This window comes from Patiria miniata, unplaced genomic scaffold, assembly GCF_015706575.1.
Source record: "Patiria miniata isolate m_02_andy unplaced genomic scaffold, ASM1570657v1 HiC_scaffold_7, whole genome shotgun sequence".
Classification (NCBI taxonomy): Eukaryota; Metazoa; Echinodermata; class Asteroidea; order Valvatida; family Asterinidae; genus Patiria; species Patiria miniata.
The window spans coordinates 25,676,670-25,701,831 of record NW_024037074.1 but is presented as its reverse complement, the minus strand read 5'-3'; the positions used below and the strand labels follow the sequence as shown (position 1 = coordinate 25,701,831).

General features: G+C 40.3%; 1 protein-coding gene across 2 annotated transcripts; it reads left to right on the top strand.

Moving 5' to 3' along the window:
* The first annotated feature begins 2,759 nt into the window (after positions 1 to 2,759).
* Positions 2,760 to 22,243, top strand: LOC119745479 (BDNF/NT-3 growth factors receptor-like). Of its 2 annotated transcripts, none has more exons than XM_038221844.1 (13): positions 2,760 to 2,828; positions 4,949 to 5,020; positions 5,638 to 5,712; positions 6,495 to 6,661; positions 7,137 to 7,421; positions 7,581 to 7,898; positions 11,160 to 11,275; positions 13,645 to 13,864; positions 14,619 to 14,749; positions 15,348 to 15,523; positions 15,952 to 16,192; positions 16,799 to 16,957; positions 17,581 to 22,243. In XM_038221844.1, the coding sequence occupies exons 1-13, from the start codon at positions 2,809 to 2,811 to the stop codon at positions 17,779 to 17,781; spliced, it is 2,181 nt and encodes a 726-aa protein (XP_038077772.1). In that variant the 5' UTR covers positions 2,760 to 2,808; the 3' UTR covers positions 17,782 to 22,243. The 2 variants fall into 2 exon arrangements, with proteins under 2 accessions (XP_038077772.1, XP_038077773.1); XM_038221845.1 differs by lacking the exon at positions 11,160 to 11,275 and adding an exon at positions 10,441 to 10,556.
* Positions 22,244 to 25,162: the final 2,919 nt, after the last annotated feature.

Genomic DNA, 25,162 nt, shown 5'->3' with positions numbered 1-25,162 from the left:
TTTACTACCTTCCTCTTCTCCAATAATTGTACAATAAGGAATGGAATCAACGCGCACCGTTATTACCCCGAATGCAGAGCAATCACTTCAGAGGTTTGTTTGCATCACTTTCCCTTACACGGAGTGTCCCACACCCACTGCCGTCTTCATACTTTACAGTCGCATCTTGCGAAAACATCACGGGTTACAAAATTTGGTTTCTTTAAGGAAATGTGTAGCAGGTGTTATGCAATAACGAAGAAATGTGGACTTGTTTCGTATAAGGGTAAAACATATACAAGAATGCAGTCAGGCTTTAATGATAATGTCTTTATAAATGCAGACAACACAGGAAGACATCAAACAGAAGTTAATGAAGTGATGAATCTTTATCAGAAATAGGTACACGGATGTGAGCAAAATGTGAGAAGATGACGACTTAATTAATGAGAAAAAAAGTATTTAAAATTCATCTGGAGGGAAAGGTAAACATTCAGGTATTGTTCACACGGAATTGCCATTAGGATAAACATAAATACATAACTTATTGACTCGAAAACACCGAGGTGTGATAAACCGCCGGTAGTCTCAACACATGAATAACGGGGGTTCATCTCTCTGTTTACACTCTGCACGCCTTGGTGCCGCTCCTTAGTAGGCGTTATAGTGCGTGCGTCAACGCCACCTCTTCGTCACCTCATGTAATCCTACGTGAATTACCATCATACCTGGCCGAGAGTGGGAAGCTAAGGCAGGCGAGCCCGTGAACTCTCCCAGCGTCTCCCTTGACGTTAACTGCGTACGATGACAGTAGGCCCTATACCAATCAAGACTAAAACCTTTCAACATAAGTTCGCAGAACTCTAATTCCCTAGTGAAAGGTTGAGCCAATGGGATTTCTCTGCGAGCTACCCCCCCTCTTTATCCCCTGTTCTTATGCTTTGGTTCACACTCATCTTCTCGCCGCTATAGATCGATTGCCGATCATTTTTATTCCATCTTTTAGATGTCCACGTGTCAGGCAATAAACGCGCGGTGAAACCGGCCGTCCGGTATCGGGTTTCAGCGGCATGTTCGGCTGTTAAATCGGTGGGTGTTTTTTTTTACGAGGCCGGGCCAGTACTTCAGTCCCATTGGATTGTTGACTCTCTCTCTCTCTCTCTCGTACGCAGTCATCACGTTTCATACACCTCGCTTGCGCACGCCAGCACTTCGGCACTAAAAATCACTTTCTAGGAACCTGACTAACCGTGCCCCGGAGTAAAGGCCTAGGCCTAAATAATGCAGGAATGAATTCTAAAGGCAAGCGATGGGAATTCAGAGATTCTGCCATTCCATGCCTTCGTCAATAAGGTCGTGTAGAGGCTAAGCACCTCAAGTCTTAAAGGTTGTTCAACCTGTGGGATGCCGATGCATTCTGTGTTCCAGGCCGCTACAGCGGGACGTTGTGTGTCTTGCAAGAGTGTAACTTGAGACTAGGCCTACAAAACCTCTAGAGGGCGCTATAGGGGCATAAAAGACACGCCAAATGGATAAAGAGCCAAAATCGAATGCCTCGAAAAAGTGGGACGGTTCAGTATACATGTAATAATAAAAATGGGTATTTATAAAGCGCACGCATCCACCGATATTGGTGCTCAAGGCGCTACATCATTACTACCCTGCTCGTTGGGCCAATGAAACATTCCAAATACCATCTCAGCTCCCTGGGGAGTATACAGCTCGATGCTGCCATTTTGGTGCAAGGCAGCTACAATCCATCACAATGACCATCTCTGCCCTCACAGGTACCCATTTACTCCTGGGTGGGGAGAAGCAATGAGTGACAAAGTGCCTTGCCCGGGGCACATGCACCATAGCCCCAGGCTGGACTCGAACCCACAACCTGCAGAATTACCCGCAGACCACGGATGCAATGCACCAGACCACGCGGCCACGGCACTATACATGCATTTAACAGACCCGCACATAAATGGATTTAATGAAAGCAAATAACATTCAAACTTTGCATAAAATGTCTACCTTTCTCAAACGTTTCTAGATTTTCTCTAGTTACATACATTTGGCCCTACTTGTTCGTCTGCATTTCATGTGGTAACATTTAAGTTGTGTTTTTGGAGGTTGTGAACAAAAAAATATTTGTTAAATTCATGGGGAATGTTGCATTTTATTATTGCGTATTTCATAAATTTATTTATTAACATTAAAAAAAAAAAATATTAGGCAAATAAGAAATTTCTTTATACGTTTGGATTGTTACCAAAAAAATACAAAATGTAAACTGTTAAATGAAGCATAGCAACAGAGATTGTGATACACGCTGGGGCAGGTCTGTGTGATGCATGAAATCTCAATTGCTGAATTAAAAACCACATTAAAAAGATTATTAAGTTGACAGCAAGAACATTATCCGCTCCGTTCACAAGTACCCTCTCACCAGCAAAAAAAGTACAGTTGGGGGTGACTGACCGACGCCATCTTGCCTGACTGCAATTTTGATGCGACGCGCGGCCGTACCACTGCATGTACATAGTACAAATCCCCTGGTGTACGTGCGTCACACACAAGGAACGGTGCGCGTCAACCAGCTAAATGTCCCGCCCATGTGACGTCGTTGCTATGTAAAAGAGCGCCCTCTTTGTTGGCGCACGGAGCCCACAAATAGACATAATACATTTTTCAAACACTCCCTTAAGCACGTTTTGATCAGTGCTTTGCTAGCGTTCAGCAGCTATTTGATCTTATAACACTTTTTGTCTGCTTATCTTTTCTAGGACTATTCGCAACCAAAGGAATTTTACAGAGCTGACAGGTGATTCGTTCAGAGATATGGAACATTTGGAAACACTGTAAGTATGATAAGACTTTGAGACATTTTGGCTTTTGTAATTTGTTTTGAAAATCATTTGCTCCAATCGCAAAAGTCAAATGACACAGCTTCTTTGTGAAGATGTGAACCATTAATTGTTGAGGTCTAAAGTTATTACGAAGATTTCTCGTTTTTAAAAGTTCGTTCTTCGGCATCTGTTTTTAATACTCAAATGAAAGGATGGAACCGATGCAACGTTTGCATTCAGTGTGGAACTTCGAGGAAGCGAAAGAATACACTGACAAAAACATCTATACAGGACGAAATATGCAAAGTGATTTCATTGACACACTTATTCGGGAAAACATGTTGTTTCAAGAATATCGACCAGACGACTTTGTCAGACCGTAGGAATGAGTTTTATAAGCTGACCATGTAAGAGCCTCTTACTTACAAATTCTCGGTCTACAGAAGAGGCTGTTACAGATAAAACATTCGACAGCTACTATAGACTGATGGGTTATGGATGGCGGTTAGCGAGGTTCTGACAGTGGGGCATTTGTCTTCATCATCCCCGATCACCAACCCGCTGCCATCACGCTGCTCAGACCCCGGCGCCGATAGACCCTGTTTATCGCAGGATCCCAGTTCACAAACAAGCACAGATCTTCCGCCATCCCCCTAAAGTAGGAAAAAATCCAGGGAAATTAACGTTTAGATTTGACGAGATGAAAGGCGAAGGGCTGAATTGATGGCAGACGTTATACTGAAAGGCCAGGGTCGGCGCTAACGTAAAGCGAAGACATCAAACGCCAATTATGTCTCGTCTCTCATGCCCTCAGCCGATTTTCTTCAAGGGCTGAGACAAAAACAAACCACTCTGGGAAGTTTACTGACGCGATAAAGCATAAGCTACCACTTAAAACTGGATTTCTTTTGGATCGTTTCTTGCGCGGTCGTGAATACAGAATTCAATTCAGTGTTAAATATAGTTGTTTGTAGGTTGGTACGTTGTTTGTCTGCTGTTGTTTTCTATAGTTGAACTTTGATGTTCTACTTCAATATGTTTCTGGCTGCTCCAGCTCCTTGTACAGGGATAACCATTCAAAGAAATGCCTATACTTATATATGTGTATTTCATTTCAATATGAAGAATTTTGTATCGGAACATATTCACCTAACTTTCGTACCGTCCGACAATAATAAGTACTGAGACTTAACACTGGGTGTAACTCATTATAACATCGCTGTCCACGAAGTACATCAAACTTTTAGGTAGGCTTATACGTCGCCGTTGTCACTTAAAATTTTACCATAAAAACATGAATATAAATAAACGAAGTGGTGAACTGCTGCATGTATTGAGTTTTGTTATCCTCTTTAAGAATTGATTTTTTAAATATTAATCTGCCATCTGACACTTCCTGTACGATCACCTTCACGTACGGCCTCATTGACACCGGTAGAGGGCGATAAAGGAGAGGCACGATGGTCCTCACATTCAAGGGCGGATCCAGAACACAATTTTGGGAGGGGCCCAAAACAATTTTTGGTCCCCCAAAAAGTGGGTCAAAAAAATTACGGCGTGGGGTTCGGGGCCCGCTTAAGGGCCCCGAAATTTTTTTGGATTCTAGATGCACTGTGGTGCGATCTGAGGCAATTTCTGACCACTTTAACCAATGTTATTTTGAGGAAAAGATGGTGGTGTACGCATTGCCTGCCTTTATTGCAATGTCACATAAAATTTAAAAAAAAAATGGTTTCGTTTTTTTTTTCGGGGGGGGGGGGGCATGGCCCCCTTTGGGCCCCCCCCCCTGGATCCGCCCTTGCTCACATTTCGTTATTTGGCAGTCAAAGCTCATCAGAGCCGTTCCGTTGATAATTATGTTGATATGTAAATATATCCTGTGCTTTACGACGTAAAGTTCCCCTGCAAGTCCTACGCAAAACCGCTTAACAGAGAAGGCCGAGGAGACTTTTATTGAGCCAGAAAAGATATGTTCCAAATCACTTTTATTGTGATTTCGTCACGTACCATGATTAAGGTAGTCATGGGGTACTTTGTGCTTAAACCAAGGTGGAGTTACCCATAGGCCTCATGACGCCAGAAGGTTAAGATGTCGTTGTTGAACATCTTTCGTGTTTTTTGTCTTTTTGCAGTGAATTATCTCGTAGTGGCTTACGGCACATAGCAGATGATGCCTTTTTGGAAACTCCGAACCTTTTTCAGATGTAAGTAAATGCTTTTGTGGAGAGCATAAGAATGAACCTTATCCCCCAATATTATCGATACTTTTATATTAAATTTTTTTAGCGAACAAGACAATACAGTATTAATGATCACACGATCTATTTTTGTTGATCGAATTATTTTTTCACTATAATTTTCAAATATACGGTATTTTGTTTGAACTAATGTCTCTTTCACGGTTAATATTAAAATATGTCAAAACGAATGACGCCATATGTGTATGCGTCGACAACCTCCTTTGCAGTGACGAATTCTCGGTACTCAACCGAAATGCATAATGGACAGGAAATGCACGGCGGGATCGCTCGCCAACAGTGAGAGGTTGGAACGATGCTTAATCGATCACTGAGTGTCGGAATTGTGTGTGTGCTGTGACTGCCACATGTAAAGACCTATACCAGGCTAGCTACCCAATCTTACCTATTTACAAGGCTAGGCTCAAGTGCACAGCAAGCATTGAATGGCGAATCTGATCAATATATCATGCAGGGTATTCTGATGAGCCCGTAACCCGGCTCTTCTCGCTATGCTAACACATCAGCTGCATCGCTTAATGTCAAGTTGAAATCATTGAACTTGGTCTGTTTGCTTGTTTCAGAGATTTCAGCAGAAATAAGCTAGAGACGTTGCCATGGAAGCCCTTCAAAAATATTATCAACGCATTGAAAAAACTGTGAGTAGTTAGTGTGTGACAATTACAGCGATAAAGCAAATTTCACCGTCCAGACCACTATACCGGTACTCCATTCCTTTATCATGCAACATTACTTCATTTTTATTATTGACGGACTTAAGTAGGTCTATAAACCTTATGTCATGACATAAGGAGTATGTCCCAGTAATTTATGGCTGCTCTTTTCGACTAATGAGTGATATTGTGCCGTATTAGCACGTCATAGGCCTAAAGATGGCCAGAGGTAATTTGACTGGTACACTGCAGCCGGTTAAATGATTGTGTTGTTCTGCCACTTGCAGTGGGAACCAATTATGCTGTGTTCTTTTACCTGTTCCCTAGACCCAATCACGAAGTATATGACGAACCAGTCTTTGTGTAACAAATCAGAGCCCAGAAGCATATAGTACATGCACGCCGACCTAGGGACGAGTAGTTGGCACAAACATATTTGTGACGTCATAGTGATGACCGGAAACATGTTTGAACAGTCCATGAAAACACCCCCCCCCCCAAAAAAAAGTATGATTTCCTTTACGCTCTGTGCATTTTGCCGTAGGACCATTCTACGACTCTGGTACCAGCGAAGTATGCTGCCACATGCAAAATCGAACGTCTCTTTTCCATTACTTTCATGAAGTTGAAGGGTTCATACAAAAAATAACTCTAGTCCGAACTATTTTTGCAAAACTTTAGGAGAACGAGGCGATGTCTCGTCCTCGTTTATCATCCCAAGTGTTGACTTTCATAATTATTTTCTTTTCATTGTCCACTATAATCAGGGATGTCACGGGCAACCCACTACTTTGCGCTTGCGCCATATATTGGCTGGTTCCCAAGAACCTTCCGAGTCAAGTTTCGATTGACTTGGGCACGCCGACTTGCCGGGACCCGACTACAGGCCAGCTTACTAACCTGGTAGACATTACCGAACCAAACGGAACGTGTAGTAAGTATCTCAGCTTGTTTTGCTCGATGACATATTCCGCGAAGGCTGTGCAAATAAAATAAACCTAGCATGCACTGTACCTGAAGGTTTTCCTTTTATTAAGGAAGATTATGCTGGCGACCTAAGTACTACTTTGTTTTGTTTCTACTCAAATGCTTAGAAAAGCTTTGTTGCCGCGTTCTTAGATACTAGGTTGCATGCTCTCAGAACTACACTGTGCTCCACGTTTTGACAACATAGAAAGTCCCTTTGCAATGGGTATTATATACAATGAAATATACATGTATTGGTTGGTTTGCCATAACACTGTTTGGCAGTGGTGGAGACGTTCGTTATTGAGTGGTAAATGTAACTCAAAGGATGAGAAAGAAACAAGAGGATGTCCGATGAGTCGCGATCTTAACAAATCAAGAGAATGGGTGGACTGTGTAATCCGTGATCTTCAACCTTTTAAAATCCACCGCCATTGTCGCAGCTTTACCCACCGCGCGAGTGAGTCAACACAACTTTATCTTCAACAACACCGGGGAGTTCGAGGTGACTTGCCGGGCCACGGGCGGGCCGGCCCCACAGATCGAGTGGGACACGAGGCAGCTTGAGCGGGACGGCAGCATCAGCAACTTCACGGTGGTGGACCAGCCTGACGGAGGCAGGACACTGAAGGTGTCAGGAGCGACGGGGGAGGACACTGGAAAGCTGGACTGCACCGCCTCCAACGAGAGAGGACAGAATGTACAAAGCGTCCGTCTAGTCATACAAAGTAAGATCTCGGACTCTTATAAACATTAGCAGTACATTTACTCGATTTGACACAATGCAATCCGTTGACTTGTATACCCCTATTTAATTCCCTGAATACAAGAACCTACAAAAATGCTATACTTAGATATTCAAAGTTTGAGGTGTATCTTCCTTTCAGGTAAACCACAAATTATTACTTTGGAACTGAGGAAGTCATTTCACGTCTGTATATACTTTGAAGTGAGGGGAATTCCTCAACCAAACATCACCTTCTACAAGAATGACGTCTTCTTCATCTCTGATGGGATCAGCACCAAGAACGAAGACTTCTTGCAGCTGTCGCCCTTCCAATCTGAACCGCTGAGTAACTCCATGGAGGGCTGCTTGTACTTCAAGACCCCTTCGCATGTGGATAACGCTAATTATACACTTGTCACCACAAACCTACTGGGTAATGACGAGAAAGAACTTCAAGCCATCTTCATACCCCACCCTGGTATGTCAATCTTTTCTTCTTTCGAATTCGAATTTTACATTCTATGTCGCGATAGGCCATGACCTGCGAACAATGTGAGATAAATCTGAGTAATCTTTGATACCCTGACAACATGTTTAGCCCCTTTAACTTTCAAATCTCTTAAATAAGGATGTTCTTGCGGTCACACATTATAAGAGGGCATCTTTCATTCGGTCGTGTTAATACATGCCATGTACCAATGTTGCGTTTACAATAGTCGAAAATGACAACAAGGACAGTCACACCTACCCAGAGCTGGATGTCGTCTGGCGCATGATTTTCCCGAATCAAGTGCAACAGCCAAAATGTATCTACTTTTGGAATCCCAAGTCCAGTATTCACAGTTTAACTCGCAAACAGCTTATCTTTTGACGATAAGTCAAACCTTTCCGCATGATTTTGCAAATATCTCATCAGGGAAACTAAAAGCATAATGCGTAAAAGTTACCGTTATAAATATTTTTAATATTTGATTGCACTTATATTAATGTGTTTGTGTATTTTCTAAAACGTCCCATTTTTTGAGCCTTTTCTGACAATTCGCTTTTAGGCCTATAGATCAGCATACGATTTTTCTTGTTGATGCAAAGCGCCATAATAACGAGTGTTTTGTGTGAAATAATTAAGAAACTAATTCTTTGTGGTGTAAACAAAACTTACTTGGGACTCTTGGTGAAAGCAAAAACTTTGGCCAACCGATTCTGTCTCGTTGTGTGAGCACTCTTAAAGCAAATTGTACCGTACCCGAGTGCGTACGTACCGCAACCTCGTCCCCGGGGTGTCGAGCAGTACGCGCCCACCACTACCTGCTCTCTCACCCTGATATTGGATCATTTTGCATGTGCAAAATGTTTGAACACGTATGCAAATGAGGAATAGTCTGGTGCCTACCTGTACGTTACATAAGCGTTTGTTTTTGTATGCTGTGTCTGGGGTAAAAACACAATCAATTCGTCGCGCCGTGAGTTACGAAAACACGATTGTTTTCGAAGTTAAAATGTTACAATCTTATCCCGCCAATGTGCAATATCATATTTCGTATTAATATTAGCAAATTGGAAAGGAAAAGAGTATTTGTGAGAAGGCGTGGACGTTATAATTACAATGACCGTGAAAACACGTAGTGCACGTTGGAAATAACAACACCAAGTACACGATAAAAATCCATTACTAGCCAATTGCGGTATCGAATCAGGATACAGGAAGAAAGTTTCCTATCCAGGGCTACAATTAGAAACGAGGTTAGAAATAAAGTAAGCAATGGGGACGAGGTTGGTACGTACCGAGTATCAGTAGCGTGATGAATATATTTGCTGCCACCAAGAGCCAACAAGCCTCCCATTTTCACATGGGCGCTGTAGAATGTCTTCGAATGTTTTTATATTTCCATTGGTTATTACATATACGTTTTCATTTGTGGTGGGAGGTTATTATCCAAGAGCTAGTCTAATTTGTTCTTTGGTGAGTGATATAATGATGTATCGGAATTTGATATGAAAGAAAACAAAATTCAGCATAGATGCTTGGGATGATGTTTTTGCCCAAATCAAGGATGGTTTACCATTGTAACAAAAACCAAAGTTCAGGATAGACGAGCCCGCTCTCTCCAACTATTGATACTAACGGATTTTTGATTTGAGTTTCGGGCAATTGAGATATATTATTTGCCAGCAGACATTAAGATTGAGTTTGAGATTGTGAGCGAGGATGCAGTTTGCCCGAAAACTTGACGTTTAATCTGCTTATGCAAATCATACAATTGTTCCGATACTACATAATTTGGCAAAGAACGGAAATTTTCTGAATAAGGCAATATAGATCTCTCATAGAATCTTGTCAATATCTTGGTGAATGTATTTTTTCTGGTGGTGGGAATTGATCGTCTTATGCGTCTCTCCCGCTTTGTGATATTACGTAACTTCTGTGTCAAAGGTCAGATAGTGCATCCTCGTTCACTTATATCTATAAAACTGACTTTGCTGTGCTTTTAGTTTAAGGCAAATTAACAACTTGCTTCTTTTCAGTTACTAATTAACCCTAGTTCTGGTGAAACATCCTTTCCGTTTCTTCGGTGACTTGTGAGATTTTGGCCGTCCTTTTTCGTCACTCAAATGCACAACTTGTTATTTTGTTATCTCGATATCGAAATGCAAAATCAAAGGCTCTGGTCTGAGTCCAGCCAATTTTTGTTTTTAGTCGGCAAAAGGGGCCTATTTGACACTAATCTTTAATCATAAGCATTAAAAAGTGAAAGTCTTTTTGAGAAAACTGTCTAACTTTACCCAAGAAGACCAAATAGAATGGAACAAAATTAATGTGCAAAACTGTGCAGGTTCCTCACTTATTTGAAAATACGCTTATTGCCAGGTCTTACCACGTCATGTTTTCAAAAGAACGGACAAAATCTCACAAAGTTCGGGACTGTGCGTCATATTTTAGCGGGTCTCTGTGCTGTCACGATACTCTACTCTTTTTGTGTATACCTGTGTCTTATTTCTCACGCTGCCCGTATGCGGTGTAGGGGATAAATTCCCGTCACCGAACACTCCTAAAACTCACGGCACAACCGTCAAGGATCGTCCCCGTATTGAAACATTGCAACCCTTGGAAGAGATGGAGAAAAATAGTGCTATGCAAGTAAGTATTTTCTTGGTCACGTCACGAAAGAAACGAAGAAAAATATTACAGTGCGTCCAATCAGAGGATGCGATTGGTGCAGGTATGCAAATCAGATGAATGCTAGGCCAATCACAGAATGAAGACCCTGACACGTCACAGTCATTCGTATCCAGTGCCACGCCCAGTGCACTTTTAGGTGGACAGCACAGAGAAACGCGGTTTTGTTTATATTCTTTCGTGACGTGGACTAACAACCGCAGTCGCTGTGAAACTGGTAATATTTTAACCTCAGTGTGACTGGTTTGCATGGCGTGATTCTCTCTGTTTTCATTTCCAGCATGCTTGTTAATCACGATCTGTTATTCTCTGTTGTTGTTCGTTTCATCACCATGGCTTATGCATGTCAACTAATCCGAAGTCTCCATAATTCATTTAACCATTTGTAATTCATTCATTTGCAGGGCTGTTTTTCATCTTTGTTCACAAAATTATGATTTCTCGTTATTTTTTTTTCAAGCGTTGATGTAATTATTGTGAGAATGCTGGTGACTCTTTTTGTTTCAGTTCTTATTCATTTTATGTTGCCATGTTTTTTTCCATTCTTGTTCTGCCCCCTCAAAGTGAAAAAGATCGATGTTATCCCCGATGATCGGGAAAGTCCGATCCCAAACGCCCCCATGAGTTCCGCACTGCCCCCTTCCGTCTCCATTCCCACGGAATCTACCTCACTCATTACAGTAAGTATAGCACTCTGACAGTCCTTTCAATGTAATGTTTTGTGACCCGAAAGGCATCATTCCTGAACCATACTCCAGGCTCACCGAGACTTATAAGTTGCCAGACAGGTTGTGCATTAATCCTAAATGTCTTACAAGATCAAAAAGTAGAGAGAAAATAAAAAGGCCAGTTATGTGTCATCGAATTAATACGCAAAAACGAAGTCACGCTACAGGAGCGTAGAATTGTTCACATGAAGACGGGGAGATGTTAAAGTCTAAGCATTAAAAAAATCACGCGAGCTTTGGAATATTCGCGATACAATATTTTGTTCAAGTCAAGAAAAATGAGGGAAGGCTTAGAATGTCTGAATTCCAATATTCAGTTTTCAAAAGCTATATTTTATGTTTTCTTGAATGAATGTTGTTTTATCATGATCTCTCTTACACGGTGACACTGTCACGTTGACTTTCCATTTTACATTGTTTCTCCTCTTCTCAATTTGCACACCGTGTTTGAAGATGATGTTGCACGCTCAAAAGTAAAACACTTGCTGAGGAACTATGTGTCATTCTCTTATTATAATGTTCGCAAATGTCTTTTGTTTGCCTACACGTATGCCTATTTGCTGTTCCTGGTACATACATTTCCCAGGGGCAAAAATGTCGTTAAAACTAAACACCAAAGTAACTACAGTTGCTACTAAGATCAACACCGAATATTGCATATTTCAGATTAATTTGTCAGTGTAGGAAACCACAGAAACGTCTTCACACATTAAATATTCACATTGAGTTTCGGTAGGAAATATGACAGAATGAGGAATGAAAATAAGCTGAAATACATTTTACTTCAGTTGGTTTATGCTTTTTTTTAACGCAGAAACGGTACCATATTATTCCATGGCGATTTCATAAGGAATAGAGCACACAGTTAATACGATTTATAATTTTTATTTTGGCATCAAGTTTCAGATTAGAGTCCCACTGCACGTTTTAATCGAAAACTCTGGATTTTCTGGAAAAGGGAAGATTTGATCACATTTAGAAAAAAAAAGAATCGGCAATTTTAGAACCAGTAGTCCACCACGCAGCGACTCTAACAAAAGTTACCTGCATTCTGTTGTTAGTGTTGGCCGATTGATATGTGTTTCATTGATGTGAAAGATACCTGGAATGTGTGTACTTCTTGCACGATCATGGTTCAAAGCATATGCGTATATATGATCGTCGACAGCCAAGCTTAATTACAGCGACAACCTAACACTTGCACTGGACAAAACTGACTTTGGCTCTCGTGACCTATAGCATTATCAGTTGCAATGAGCAACACAATCAGTAGGGACTGAAATTGACAATTGCAGGATAAATATGACGCTACAATATGTCCCAGAAAAAGTGTCCGTCAGACTGTTTTTAATGTAGCTACAATACCATGAGGTCAATTTTGAAATGTATTGGTTGTGCAGATACTCCTAAATCTTGGCCTCAATCTCTATGAGTTTCATTTACTTTCAGTCATTTAATTTGAGCACAACACTATTTTTGGACACTGTGACCAAGGTCCATGCTTTAGTCTATTTCAGTGATGTGATAATTAAGTTGTGTAAAATCCTGCATGTTGTGAAAAAAGGCTGACGCAGCCCTTTTCACTAAATGAAGGATTTTATATAAGATTTAAGGCTTTGCATGGTGGAGTATCGGTATCCTTTCGGTTTGCGGTAACCCCATGTGGTAATAACTACTGCTTAGAAGATATTTAGTTCTTCAAAAGAACTTGTCCTGCTTATTATCAACTTTCGCTGAGTAGTTTTTGTTCTGATAAGAACAGTCCTGCTTTAAGTTCTAAAAGAACTTGTCTTTGGTCTCAACGTTTCGACTAGCCTGCTCTGGTCATCGTCAGGAGAATTTTACACAGCTTACTTAAGTATTTTACACAGCTTAGGTCTACTTAGGTCTACACAGCTTACTTAACACAAAACTAAAATTGAACAAGGCAAGGAACTTGGTCACAGTGTCCAAAAATGTTGTTGTGATCAATTGATAATTGTGTAGTGATGCGCGACTGAAATTAAATGAAACTCATATGGTTTTAGGCCAATGATAAGGAGTATCTGCACAATTAAACATTTTCAAAATTGACCTCATGGTTTTGTAGTTATTTCAATAATAGTTTTAGACGGACACTTTTTTTTGGATATACTGTACAGTTCGTGACATGAATGACATTTGTTCCAGAATTCAAAAATGGAAATGACATATTCACTTTGACATAATAAACAGAGGACTGTACCATTTTATACGAGCGTGTTCAGAGTGTATTGGTAGAAGCCTACCAGTTTTCCATTAGAATTTCATGGACCTTTTCCCCCATCATACCAACCTGACAGAAAGTGACCATTATTTTGGTGGTGCTAATCGTGGGGATCCTCCTGGCTAGTGGCGTGGGCTACAAGTACCGCAAGAGTCGGCATCTGTACCGGGGCATCAACCAGGACGGTACGGCGGCTCCCTTTAGCGTCATGAACTTCATGGAGAACGGCCGAGGGGACAAGAGTGAGATGGTCAGCATGATCCCCAACCCCAACTACCTACCTAGGAATGGCACGGGTAGGTCGCCTCGTACCCAAGGGCGGATCCAGGGGGGGGGCCAAAGGGGGCCATGGCCCCCCCCCAAACGAAACCAATTTTTTTTTTTTTATGTGACAATGCAATAAAGGCAAGCAATGAGTACACCACCATCTTTTCCTCAAAAAACATTGGTTAAAGTGGTCAGAAATTGCCTCAGATCGCACCACAGAGCATCTAGAATCCAAAAAATTTTCGGGGCCCTTAAGCGGGCCCCGAACCCCACGCCGTAATTTTTTCACCCACTTTTTGGGGGGACCAAAATTTTTTTTGGCCCCCCCAAAATTGTGTTCTGGATCCGCCCTTGCTCGTACCGACATTTCACACTCTTGCAACGCTATAGACGTGAAATATAAGTTGAAGTAAAGTATCTGGCACATTGGCACAACCAACACGGGGAACAACGCACACGAATTTGCGCCAAATATGGGCCTCTAGTGACGAAAAGCTTTCGTTTAGAGATGGAATTTCATTGTTCCATTTACATTAGATCTGGGGCTGTTCATTCACTTGACGTATTAATGTCACGCGGGCTTTAACGATCCCCTTTGCATTTCAGTAAAAAGACAAGAGTAGACAGCTCGCAAATACTGTTGCAAATAATAAAATGACGTCATTTTGTCATGAAGGACCAACCTAGATGGACACCGAAATGTATAATACAGTACGAGGCCGGAAGGGCATTCCTAAACATGACGAAAAACAAAAAAATACAGGTTTTCATTTGTTGTTGTAGCTGTCCACCACATCAGTCGGGACCAGATGCGCTTTTTAGGCGAGCTAGGAGAAGGAGCATTCGGCGTCGTATGTCTGGGAATCTGTGAGAACTTGCCGGCAGAGGGCGACGTCACAATGGTTGCTGTTAAGGTAAACAAAAACAGAAAAGAATACAGGTTTCACGACTCTTCTTGCGACCCCTTTCAAACGAACAGTGCATGCTCAATTCCTTTTAAAGATAATGTTCTTATTCATGTAACACCCATGTGCAAGATGGGTTTTGCTTCAAACTTTCAAATTGGTGTCACACGAAACCTCTTAGATACATGTAGTAGCGTCTTAATACTTAAAAAAATAAACCTGCTTTCAAACATGCATGCCCGTCATTAAAACGTTTGCTGATCACTTACTGGCTTTGTTGTGGTGTCTTGTGTTACGCTAAAGTCTTATGGCCGATTTTAGAGGTTATAGTACCCAGAATGCATGTTATGTAGGTTTTTAAGGTTAACTCTGTGAACTGTACGTATATGGGTCAAAGACCACAGCTGTAATTCAAATCACAATATTTCCCACCATTGGTATAAACATTTACAAAGGCTTGCCGTTTTAAACATTTATTTTTTATCTAGCTTGTCACTTGACTGTAGACCCGACCATACCTTGTGGTTGACTTGTGATTGACTAGTGAGCTTTTGCCTACAACTCGCTCGCAATTCTAGCTGCATTTCTTGTTTGTTAACTCACCTAGACCTTGAAAGACGCCTCCATCGGCGATGCCAGGAAAGACTTCGAGCGGGAAGCGGAGCTTTTGACCAACCTACAACAGGCAAACATCGTGACCTTCTACGGCGTCTGTATGGAGAAGGAGCCATTCCTGATGGTCTTCGAGTACATGGAGAACGGTGATTTGAACAACTTCCTCAGGTGGGTGTGTGGTCACCCATCACAGCCTTGATTGATTGTTGTTGGTGTGGCTCGTAATCGAGATTGACGCCAACAATTGGGTGTACTGTGACATGGTTGCCGAAAACAAATCTTGGGGTATTTTAGGAGTTAAATGATCACGTGAGGTGAGGGATTTGCGATATTTGTTCCATAAAAATATGTTTTGGGGATTTTAACATACTTGGACATTTCTTGTCTCTTTAAAATTGCGTCATGTCAAGTTATTGTTACTTTTCCGTTCTTGACATGGAAAATTTGTCACAGTTCATTCAAATAGCTTGTGAACTCACTTGAAAACGGACTAACTATGTGACTTACGCGATTTGACTTGTTAGGAGTTTTGTGGTTGATATTTTGTTGACCTGATTGCAACTCTGTAACTCACCGCCCGTATCTCAATCCATCAGGTGTCGTGGACCGGACGCTGAGTGCCTGGGCCTGAGCAAGAACCCCGCCCTGCTCCCGCTGACAGTCAACGAGCTGCTCTTCATCTCCAAGCAGATCGCGTCCGGTATGATGTACATGGCTTCCCAACACTTCGTCCATCGAGACATGGCCACCAGGAACTGCCTGGTGGGAGATAAGCTGGTGGTCAAGATAGCCGACTTCGGCATGTCGCGTGATGTATACAGCACGGATTACTATAGGGTAGGCATACTTACCAATTAAAGAAATTACCATTTCATGTGACGTTGCGGTAGCACCGTGTAGTAAAATGTTCTTTTTCCTTGTAGCTGCAAGAATACTAACAATACTGCGCCATTTAATATTGCCTTATTGGGTAACCATGTCGCTAAACAGCAATATCATGTTGTGTCTAATACTTGTAGCCGTACTGAGGAATACAGTGGTGGAATAGCCGAAGCGGGCCGGAGGGGGAGGCGCAGGGGGTGGAGGTGCTGATGGGGCTGAAGCCCTCTTCATCCTAATTAATAGCCCTCTTAAATTAATACCACCCCAATAACTATGGCTCCAGAATGATGACTTGGTATATGTGCAGATGATTGGAAATAGCAGCTGTATAATGTTATTATACATAGAACCTTAAATATACAGATATTATGTTGTGTTGCATTGCTGGACAGTTTGGGCTACATAACATTTCCTCTTCAAACATGGATGTCGAGGCCCTATTGCACATGGTGGGATTCCAGGCCAGGATCATTAACAGGTGTAGAAGTGTTACTACTCTGCTACCCGAACCTGTTTGGAGCCTGCCAAAGAAGCATATTACATGTTCCCTTTACTCACCAGGTTGGTAGCCACACCATGCTACCGGTCCGTTGGATGCCACCAGAGAGCATCATCTACCGGACTTACTCCATCGAGAGCGATGTGTGGAGCTACGGCGTGGTCCTGTGGGAGATCTTCGAGTACGGCAAGCAACCTTGGTACGGACTCTCAAACCACGAGGTGAGACACTGGCGTAACAACCACTACAAGTTTATCTCCAGTCATTTTGAACCGTTACCAACTTGCTGCTTTTGAGAAAAAAATTGAAGTTGTATCTGTATCGAACTATTAAAGTCAAGTGTATCCATATAGATACCTTGTGGTGTCCATTTAGCACTGTTTATGATTAGTAAAGATCGTTTTTCTGGATAGAAAACAGCTCAAGTTTTGCCCTTATGCGCATTATCACAAACTTTACCTCAGGAAGTAGTCCAACCGATTTGCTCATGGCTCAGGCTCACATAATTCAAGCTATCCTCCTGGACATGTATATTAGACTGTTGCATTTTACTAAGCCTGTCTCCTTAATTGTATAACCTAAACTTAACTGTCAAGTCAAAACAAAGCAAGCCAGAATTAACTCACTTCCAATTGCAAAATAGGAGGGAATGACAATATATCAAGTAAAACCAAACACATTAAGTCTGACCACATCCAACTTAGGCACGTAGTTCAGGCTATCTAGCCAAGCCATTCAGAATTCAATCAAACATCACACAATAGAACCTTGCTACTTCTACATAAACACAAAATCAAAGCATTTTATTCGCCTGATCGGGTTTTCTGGACTAATATTTTTGCAGGTGATCGAGTACATCCACAACGGTATTCTTTTGGACTGCCCGAAGGCGTGCCCCAAAGAGGTCTATAAGGTTATGCTGGGTTGCTGGCAGAGGCAGCCGCAGCAGCGACTGGTCATCAAAGAGGCTCATGAAGCTATTACCAGATTATCTGATGAGAACCCGCCATTCGTCGACATGACCGGCAAGAATACATTCGTGTGAGTTGGAGGTCGCTACATACTGAGAAGTTTTACTTCTCTCCGCGGATGCAGACTGCTTCATCTATGGAGATTATAGGAGAAACGTACTTTGATCACTGAGCAGCTGTTGGACCGGATTGAACCGGTGTCATCTGGATGGAACCGGTTCCGCGACTCTCACGCAGAACCAAATTAAACTGGTAAACTGCATAGTTTTGCCTCAGAAAAATGACTGATGGATGAGACTGGTTCCGTGAATTACGACGCTTGAATATTCTGGGTTTTCAGGTGGGAACCAGACAGAGATTATACTGTTGTATCTTGTGCAGTCGCTTCCGATTGGATGTTTGAAGATTCCTGTAAATTCTTCATATTTTTTCCCCAGTTGCCGTTGGTAAACTAACGGGGGAAATCATTAAGTTGTTAAATACAATACTGTCTATGCTTCTCATAATATTTGTATATCTACAGATCGGTGCTTAAAAATAAGAAAAATTGAAAGTCGTATAAAATGATAGTCAAGCAGTTGATTATAATGGAGTTTGTATAATGTTTTCAGTCTCTATACCGTGTGTAAGAAAGCTAGTGAACCTACTTGTTATAATTGTTTACCTATATACGTTTGATGGGAAGCAGTGTGTGTCTCATATAATATTACTTCGTGTTGTCACTGATATGATAGTGATACCATGGAGTTAAGGTAAAACGGCTACACGTCTGTGCTGTGTATGGTGGGGTTTTGTGTCATGGTATTATACATCTGTGGATCAAAGAGACCAAACAAACCACTGACATAACGAGACGTTTACGTGCTTACTTGAATGTTCCCGTTCAGCATGTATATGAATCTGAAAGGCCATGTCAGCAACAAGTCACTTTTTTTCGCAAATTTAATATCGCATCAATTGTCAGACAAAATGGTGACCCGATGACATGTCAGCATTAATGATTCGATATTGTATCGAATTTAAATTTAAAATGGGTCAAACATGTTCTTTATTGAAAATTCGAAGGAAAAAAATCGAATTGACAAGAGATGCTTCTATCGGTACGAGTGTTATCCTGTGTCACACGGTGTCACTGCATGAAGAATACAAACGTCCTGTATGATTAATATAAGTATACATTCCATTCTTAACCTGTGTTCCTGGTGTCGAGAGAACTATATAGAATTTGTAAATGTTATATAATCATTTCATAGAAGACGATACATTGTTAAGCACCGTTACGATTACCATTCAAATGGACTAAATAAGGATTACTATACGACAGTTAAATGTCTACGAGAGTAAGTTACAAAAAATACTTCCATGCGCTTCGCTGCTGCTTCACTACATCCATCGACCAATTATTCAATGCGCCATTCCTCCATGCATGTTTTTGAAGCAAATGTAGCCCATATGCGGTTGTTCCATGATTAGCATTGCCTCCAGAAACTGTAAAAAAACAAAACAATAATAACAAAAATGTAAAAACGTGTTGTGTACAAAGTGATGTAAATATAAAAAGTTATGTGAAAATAACACACTTGAGTTTTGTAAAACATAAACTATTTTTTCAGGGACCAAGAAAAAGTTCTTTTCTTTTCTTTTCTTTAATAGAAAATTGATGCAAATGGCTTTCAAATCTCATCAAAGTTCTAGTTTATTTAAAAGAATTGTCATTACCTCATCAGCCACCTGCTTCCTCTGTCTTTGTCTTCACATCGATAAACGTTTTGTTGTGTTGCTTTATCGCAAGGAGGATATTTTTTTAAAAGCACCATCTTGAACGATTCACTCAAGGACTGTATATAGGCCTATTAAGATTGCACCCGCAAGCAAGGATGTTGAAGGCTTGTACGTAAAACGTCACGGTGACGTCAATACCGTATGCAGAATTTGAGATAACAAAGATTTTTTAGTGGGAAAAAAATGGGAAGATCTTTAAAACGTGAAGTTAAAGAGACAGCATGCTTAAACTTGGCCTATCTGCTGTCCAGTGTGACCCCAAAAAAGCAACCCTGAAACATTTGCCTTAAAAAAACAAAAGGTGATCTGTGATTTTTTTATGTTTGGATATCAGATTAAAACTGAGAGCTTTGTCTTTCAAATACTGGAAAATTATGAAAACAGCACATTGGGTTGCTGACAAAAATGCCATTTATGTAATACAACTCCTTTTTGGTCCATTCCAATGGCATTACCACAGTTAAGGGATTTACACAGTACCAATTTGTGCACGAAATGCATGTGGCGCAAACAACACGGCACATAATGTTATGACAAGAGTACAAATGAATTTGATGGAAATATCTTTTATTTTTCCACCTGAACAGATATCTTGTTCTTTTAGTTCTATTTTAAACCTTTTCAGCATCATAAATTTGTCAAAATATTAAAGAAATTGCACAAAATGAAAGATACTTGCTCAGTGAGCTTACAGTCACATGTTTCACTGTTTGAAGCATCATTGGAAAGGATGACAAATCACTTCTTTTACATAATTGGCATTTTCTCAGCAACCCAATGTGCTGTTTTCATGATTTTTTTCCCAGTATTTGGAAGACAAAGCTCTCAGCTTCAATCTGATATTCAAAACATAAAAATTCCCCGATCACGTTTTTGGAAAAAGGTATATGTTTCAGGGTTGCATTTTTTTGGTCAGCCTGAATAAATGCACTTGTATCTTCCTTGTTAATTTCATTAACATGCTCGTATTTTATTCAGTTTTATTTTAGACTTCTTTATCGCGAGCTGCGTCAATTCTTATACATAATGAAAGATGTCCCTTTGTATATGCGTTCGGTTTCACTCACTTTTTATACGAAAGAAGTGCTGGCAACTTCTTGCTCATGCAGAATTTAAAATGATTTTCTCATGCATATTTAGTTGCGGGTAGTGTTTTTTGTTGTTTCATGTAAGGCTGTTAACGGAGCTGCAACAAAAACCTGATAAGTATTAAATCCATGCAACTCTATATTCAATGTATAATTTAATTAATGTGTAGCTTTTTGGTGCAAAAGTAAGTTACAGTGTTTTACGAAATGTTGCCCCATCAGTTTAAAACTAAGTTTTCACAGCGTCCGAGACTTTAGACTGACGTGAAAGTCTCTGAGTCCGTATTTTATGAAGTAAATTAAGGCTTTAAGTCTTTATTTGACAGATATAGTTGTCATTCTACCAATGTCCGTGATTGTTTTGGTTTGAAAAACAAATTTTTGTTTCGTTAACGTATATTTGTTTTACTCGGTTTGTGCAACTGATATCAATAGATATCACCTTTCCCGTGGTCCGGGGATAAAGTAGCCGCTTTAAATCATATATAGGCCTATATATATATTTTTTCTCTCGATGCAATGGTAACCCAATATACTTTTGCCGCATTCTGGCCTTGGATTGTCACGATCGTAGGAAAAAAAACCTTTTCTTTTTAACGAATATAATGTTCTTGCCTGGCATAATATAATGTTCACGTTAGCGGTGGTCACGTCAGCGGCGGATAGAAAAAGAAAAAAATTGTTTTGGCTGAATGTGTTTTGTATCTTTATAGTCGTATACAGTCGTTTATCAGTCTTTTTATTTTTTCTCTTGTTTGTGTAAAAATATCCAGCTTACCGTTGTGTAATTAACCTACATTATTTGGATGTAATAATTGACAGTATAATCGATAAACCTCACATTTTGGTTTCGTGTAATGTATATATTTATTCATATGAAAGATACGCGGTCATGTGAGCACAAATGTATTTTTGAAAGAAAAAAAAAACTTTCACTGTACAAACATTTGGTGTGAGACGTACACCACCAGTGTTAAGAGACAAATTATGGACACCGGCGTAATTTTAACACCAAGTATGTCACGGTGTATTTTAACGGAATTCAAGATATTGGTATATTACACAGTATTTTGCGCTTCACCTTGTTCTATAACTAACCGTGGTTAAATGTTTTATAACTAATATTTGTAAGTGTCACAAAAGTACGAGTATCAAACAAAATGATAAAAACACGTTATATTTTCGTAATTTACTAACAGGGAGATTTAACAGGTATTTAAAAGGTACGTGGATGGAAATTCATGATTAAAAAACGATGTGTAACTGCATGGTAAGCGTGTGATTCTATAAATGGAGTTCCATTTTTGAAAGTAGCGCAGGAAAACAGAGAATGCTGAACTGAGATGATGCTACCCTAAACGAATGTGTTTACATGGTGTTTAGATTTAAGAGGACAGTCTTGTGTCTGTATTAAACCCATGGGGCAGACAGCCTTGAGCGTTTCTGTACAATCACTGCCAAGAATCGTATTTGCTGATAGATCTAGATTTTGTTTTGGAAAACTACTTAAGGTCTGTCATAAACTGTTAAACTGTAAGCTGATGTAACCCTATAGACAGTTGTCAAAGTTCAATATAGACTCATAATGTGTTGGAGAGGAAAGGACCCGGTCATCATGTACTTGTGTGTGTCGTTTAAATAAAATATGTATGCACTTAATACAAAACGCGTCTTTCAAAACATGGCGTGGTCATTTTACATCGTAAGGTGTCATTGAATGTCGGATAATAGGGATACTTTTCTGTGTCCAGTTACACTAATTTAAAATCTGCATCGAAACTAAGGCCTTCGGTGCAGCTTTTGGGGTGAAGATTAAATTTCCAATGCCGTATGGATACTAATTGTTAATTCGTCTGAAGCCGTTGAATGTTGTATGTGATGATACGTAGGTTCGCTGATTGGTAATGAGCATAGTACAGGATTGGGACAAATACCTGTATTCACATCTAGAATTCGTAAGGGAGCACTTTACGAAATCGAGGAATGGGTTTGAATAGTAATAACGTGGATCGATAAAAAAAATGTTCTACTAACATAAAAAACCCAGACCAGACCAGACCAGACCAGACCAGACCAGACCAGACCAAAAAATTACACTTACCTTTTAAGCACAATGGTTTTATGCTGTGTTCGATAGAATTGCCCCATAAGGACAAAATTATTGCGGAATTTTTCTTCGAGATGCACGTTAACTAGGATTTCAATACGCAAATCACTTCAGTATTCCATTAACATTGGATCATACATGTATAACTATAATTCTAATATCTATTGCCATCTCTATTCCTATGAAATATGTGACGTCGCAATACGATCTGGGCAAACCGACTTGTCACAATTTTTGTACGTAGAGACGCACTCGCCCGCCGCCTCCACGACATAAATTTAAAAGATGTTGGCTACATTACTTGGGCACTACTTCATATACAGCGGGATGATAAGAAAACAACGCTTGGCGATTTCACGTTCATTGAAAAATTGCTTACAACTCCAAGCACAGAATATGAAGACACAAAAGTACGATATTCTGATAGTAACGCGTGTTTGCTGGTATTGCTGTTCCATAAGCGTGCGTTGCTTTGGCTGTCCAATTTGGACAGTTGAAGCAAGCGATGCCTTGCCAAGGTTCACCTAGAAGTCTAGGCCTATTGTTCACGTTAGGGTTACAGACATTAAGGGCCTAGGTACAATTTTAAAAATGCTTATTACGCCGATCAGATCACGATTTGTGTGTACCCACTTTCTCTTTCAGACGAGTGATTTGAGACCCTTGCACTACGGGGTTAAACAAAAAACCTTGAGATTCCAGACTTTGAACTTGCATTTCGGAGAAGTTTGGATGATACTGGACGCGTGAGACATTCTATTATGCAATGGAAATGAAAAGAGATGAACTGGTTTTCTAATAAAGACTTCTTATTGGAGCATGTCTTAACGCCAAATGTTTTTTTTTAAGCACAAAGGGCAAATTAGAGAGCTGTATTTCCCCCGTTTTTTTGGGTACTTATCATTGGTTCCACTGGATAATTATGTAGCCTTTACAAGTGTGCATCCTCTAACAGGCTCACAGGTTACTATACTTTTGGTAGATGAGCCGACACATTCTGAGTATATTACTGTAACTTGTTTCTTTGTGATTCGATCGTTTAACGTTCTTCTTTAAATGCTCATACCTACACACTGACAGCTAACACAGGGCAACGGCAGCATGTACTACAAACGTTCTGTTTGATACGGGATATAATAGGCGACGGCTCAGTTAGTCCTCATCCTATGGGCTGAACTTCCTCGTTCGCTGCATGTAGCATAAACCCATCTGCATTTAATAGAAGATTATACCTCGTACAGTCTTTACAATATAATACATTCATAAGTACCTGAGACAGTTTACCCATTCCTATTGGTCGAGAGCCCGTCACGTGGGTGGTTTGAAGGGTTGATAAAACACAAACCAGCTGGTCTTTAAACACTTTTCCGGTTTCACATGAAATTTGGACTCCTATGAAATCTTGTCCCTTTTAAAAACCCTTTAATTGATTGAACATTCACAATCTAATACGCATGCGTAATACTACAATGATTCCGTATTTCATAGAGTCCTAAAGGCACCGGCACCGCCGCGTTCTGAACCACTTCGACAGTGCGCGACGCGCGCGCCAATCTCCTTTAAGATGATTTTATAGTACTAATCGCGAGAGGCACATACCATAAACATAGCTATATGGGTGTTGTAAAAACATGAAGTAAAATTGTTGAATAAAATCGTTGGAAATGTATTATTTTTTTTACTTGCTTTGACTTGACCGAGAGGTATATAAAAAATTATGTATGGGAATAAACATGTGCTTGGTCGGTATTAAACAAGTAGGTTTAAAACCAGCTGGATGCCTGCTGGTCACTGATAATGACCCGAGACAAGTTATCAGCGTCCAGGCCCCAAGCCGGTTTTAAACGTACTTGTTTATTCCATTAATAATTAATAATGAACTATTATGAATAAATGACAGTCAAAATAATGTCTATATTTACGCATTTCTTGTCAGCATATTAACTAACTATAGAACACCCACGGCGAGTGTTATTTATTTCCAAAGGTTCAATAAACATATCACATTATTTTAATTTCACACGGCCATTGTCAGATATTGGGAATGTGTTGGAAATGCAGCAATATTCAGACCTAGCTTTCAGTTTTCTTTTCATGTAGTGCAAATTACACAAACAAGACAGTTTGGGAAAGTTCTCGAGGCAAAGGATTATTTGATAGACTCTAGATCAGTCGTTTACTTTCAGCACGCTTTGAATGAAAATGTCGGTCATCCCCTGAAGCCCCTGACATTTCCAGAGCTCTAAAAACACCCGACAATAGAGAGGCAATCGAGTTATAGCTCGAATTAGACGGCCTAAATAAATATTACAATATAGGCCTACTGTGTAAAAAGAAAGAGTTCTTAAAGAAGCAATATTTTTACTCTGTTATTTAGAGTAAGAGCTTTTAAGCAGTATACACCGGGTGCGTCTACAAAAGCTGAAGAAACCAGTAAGTACTCTCGCCTTTTATGTGATCCTTATTTCTTACAATGAA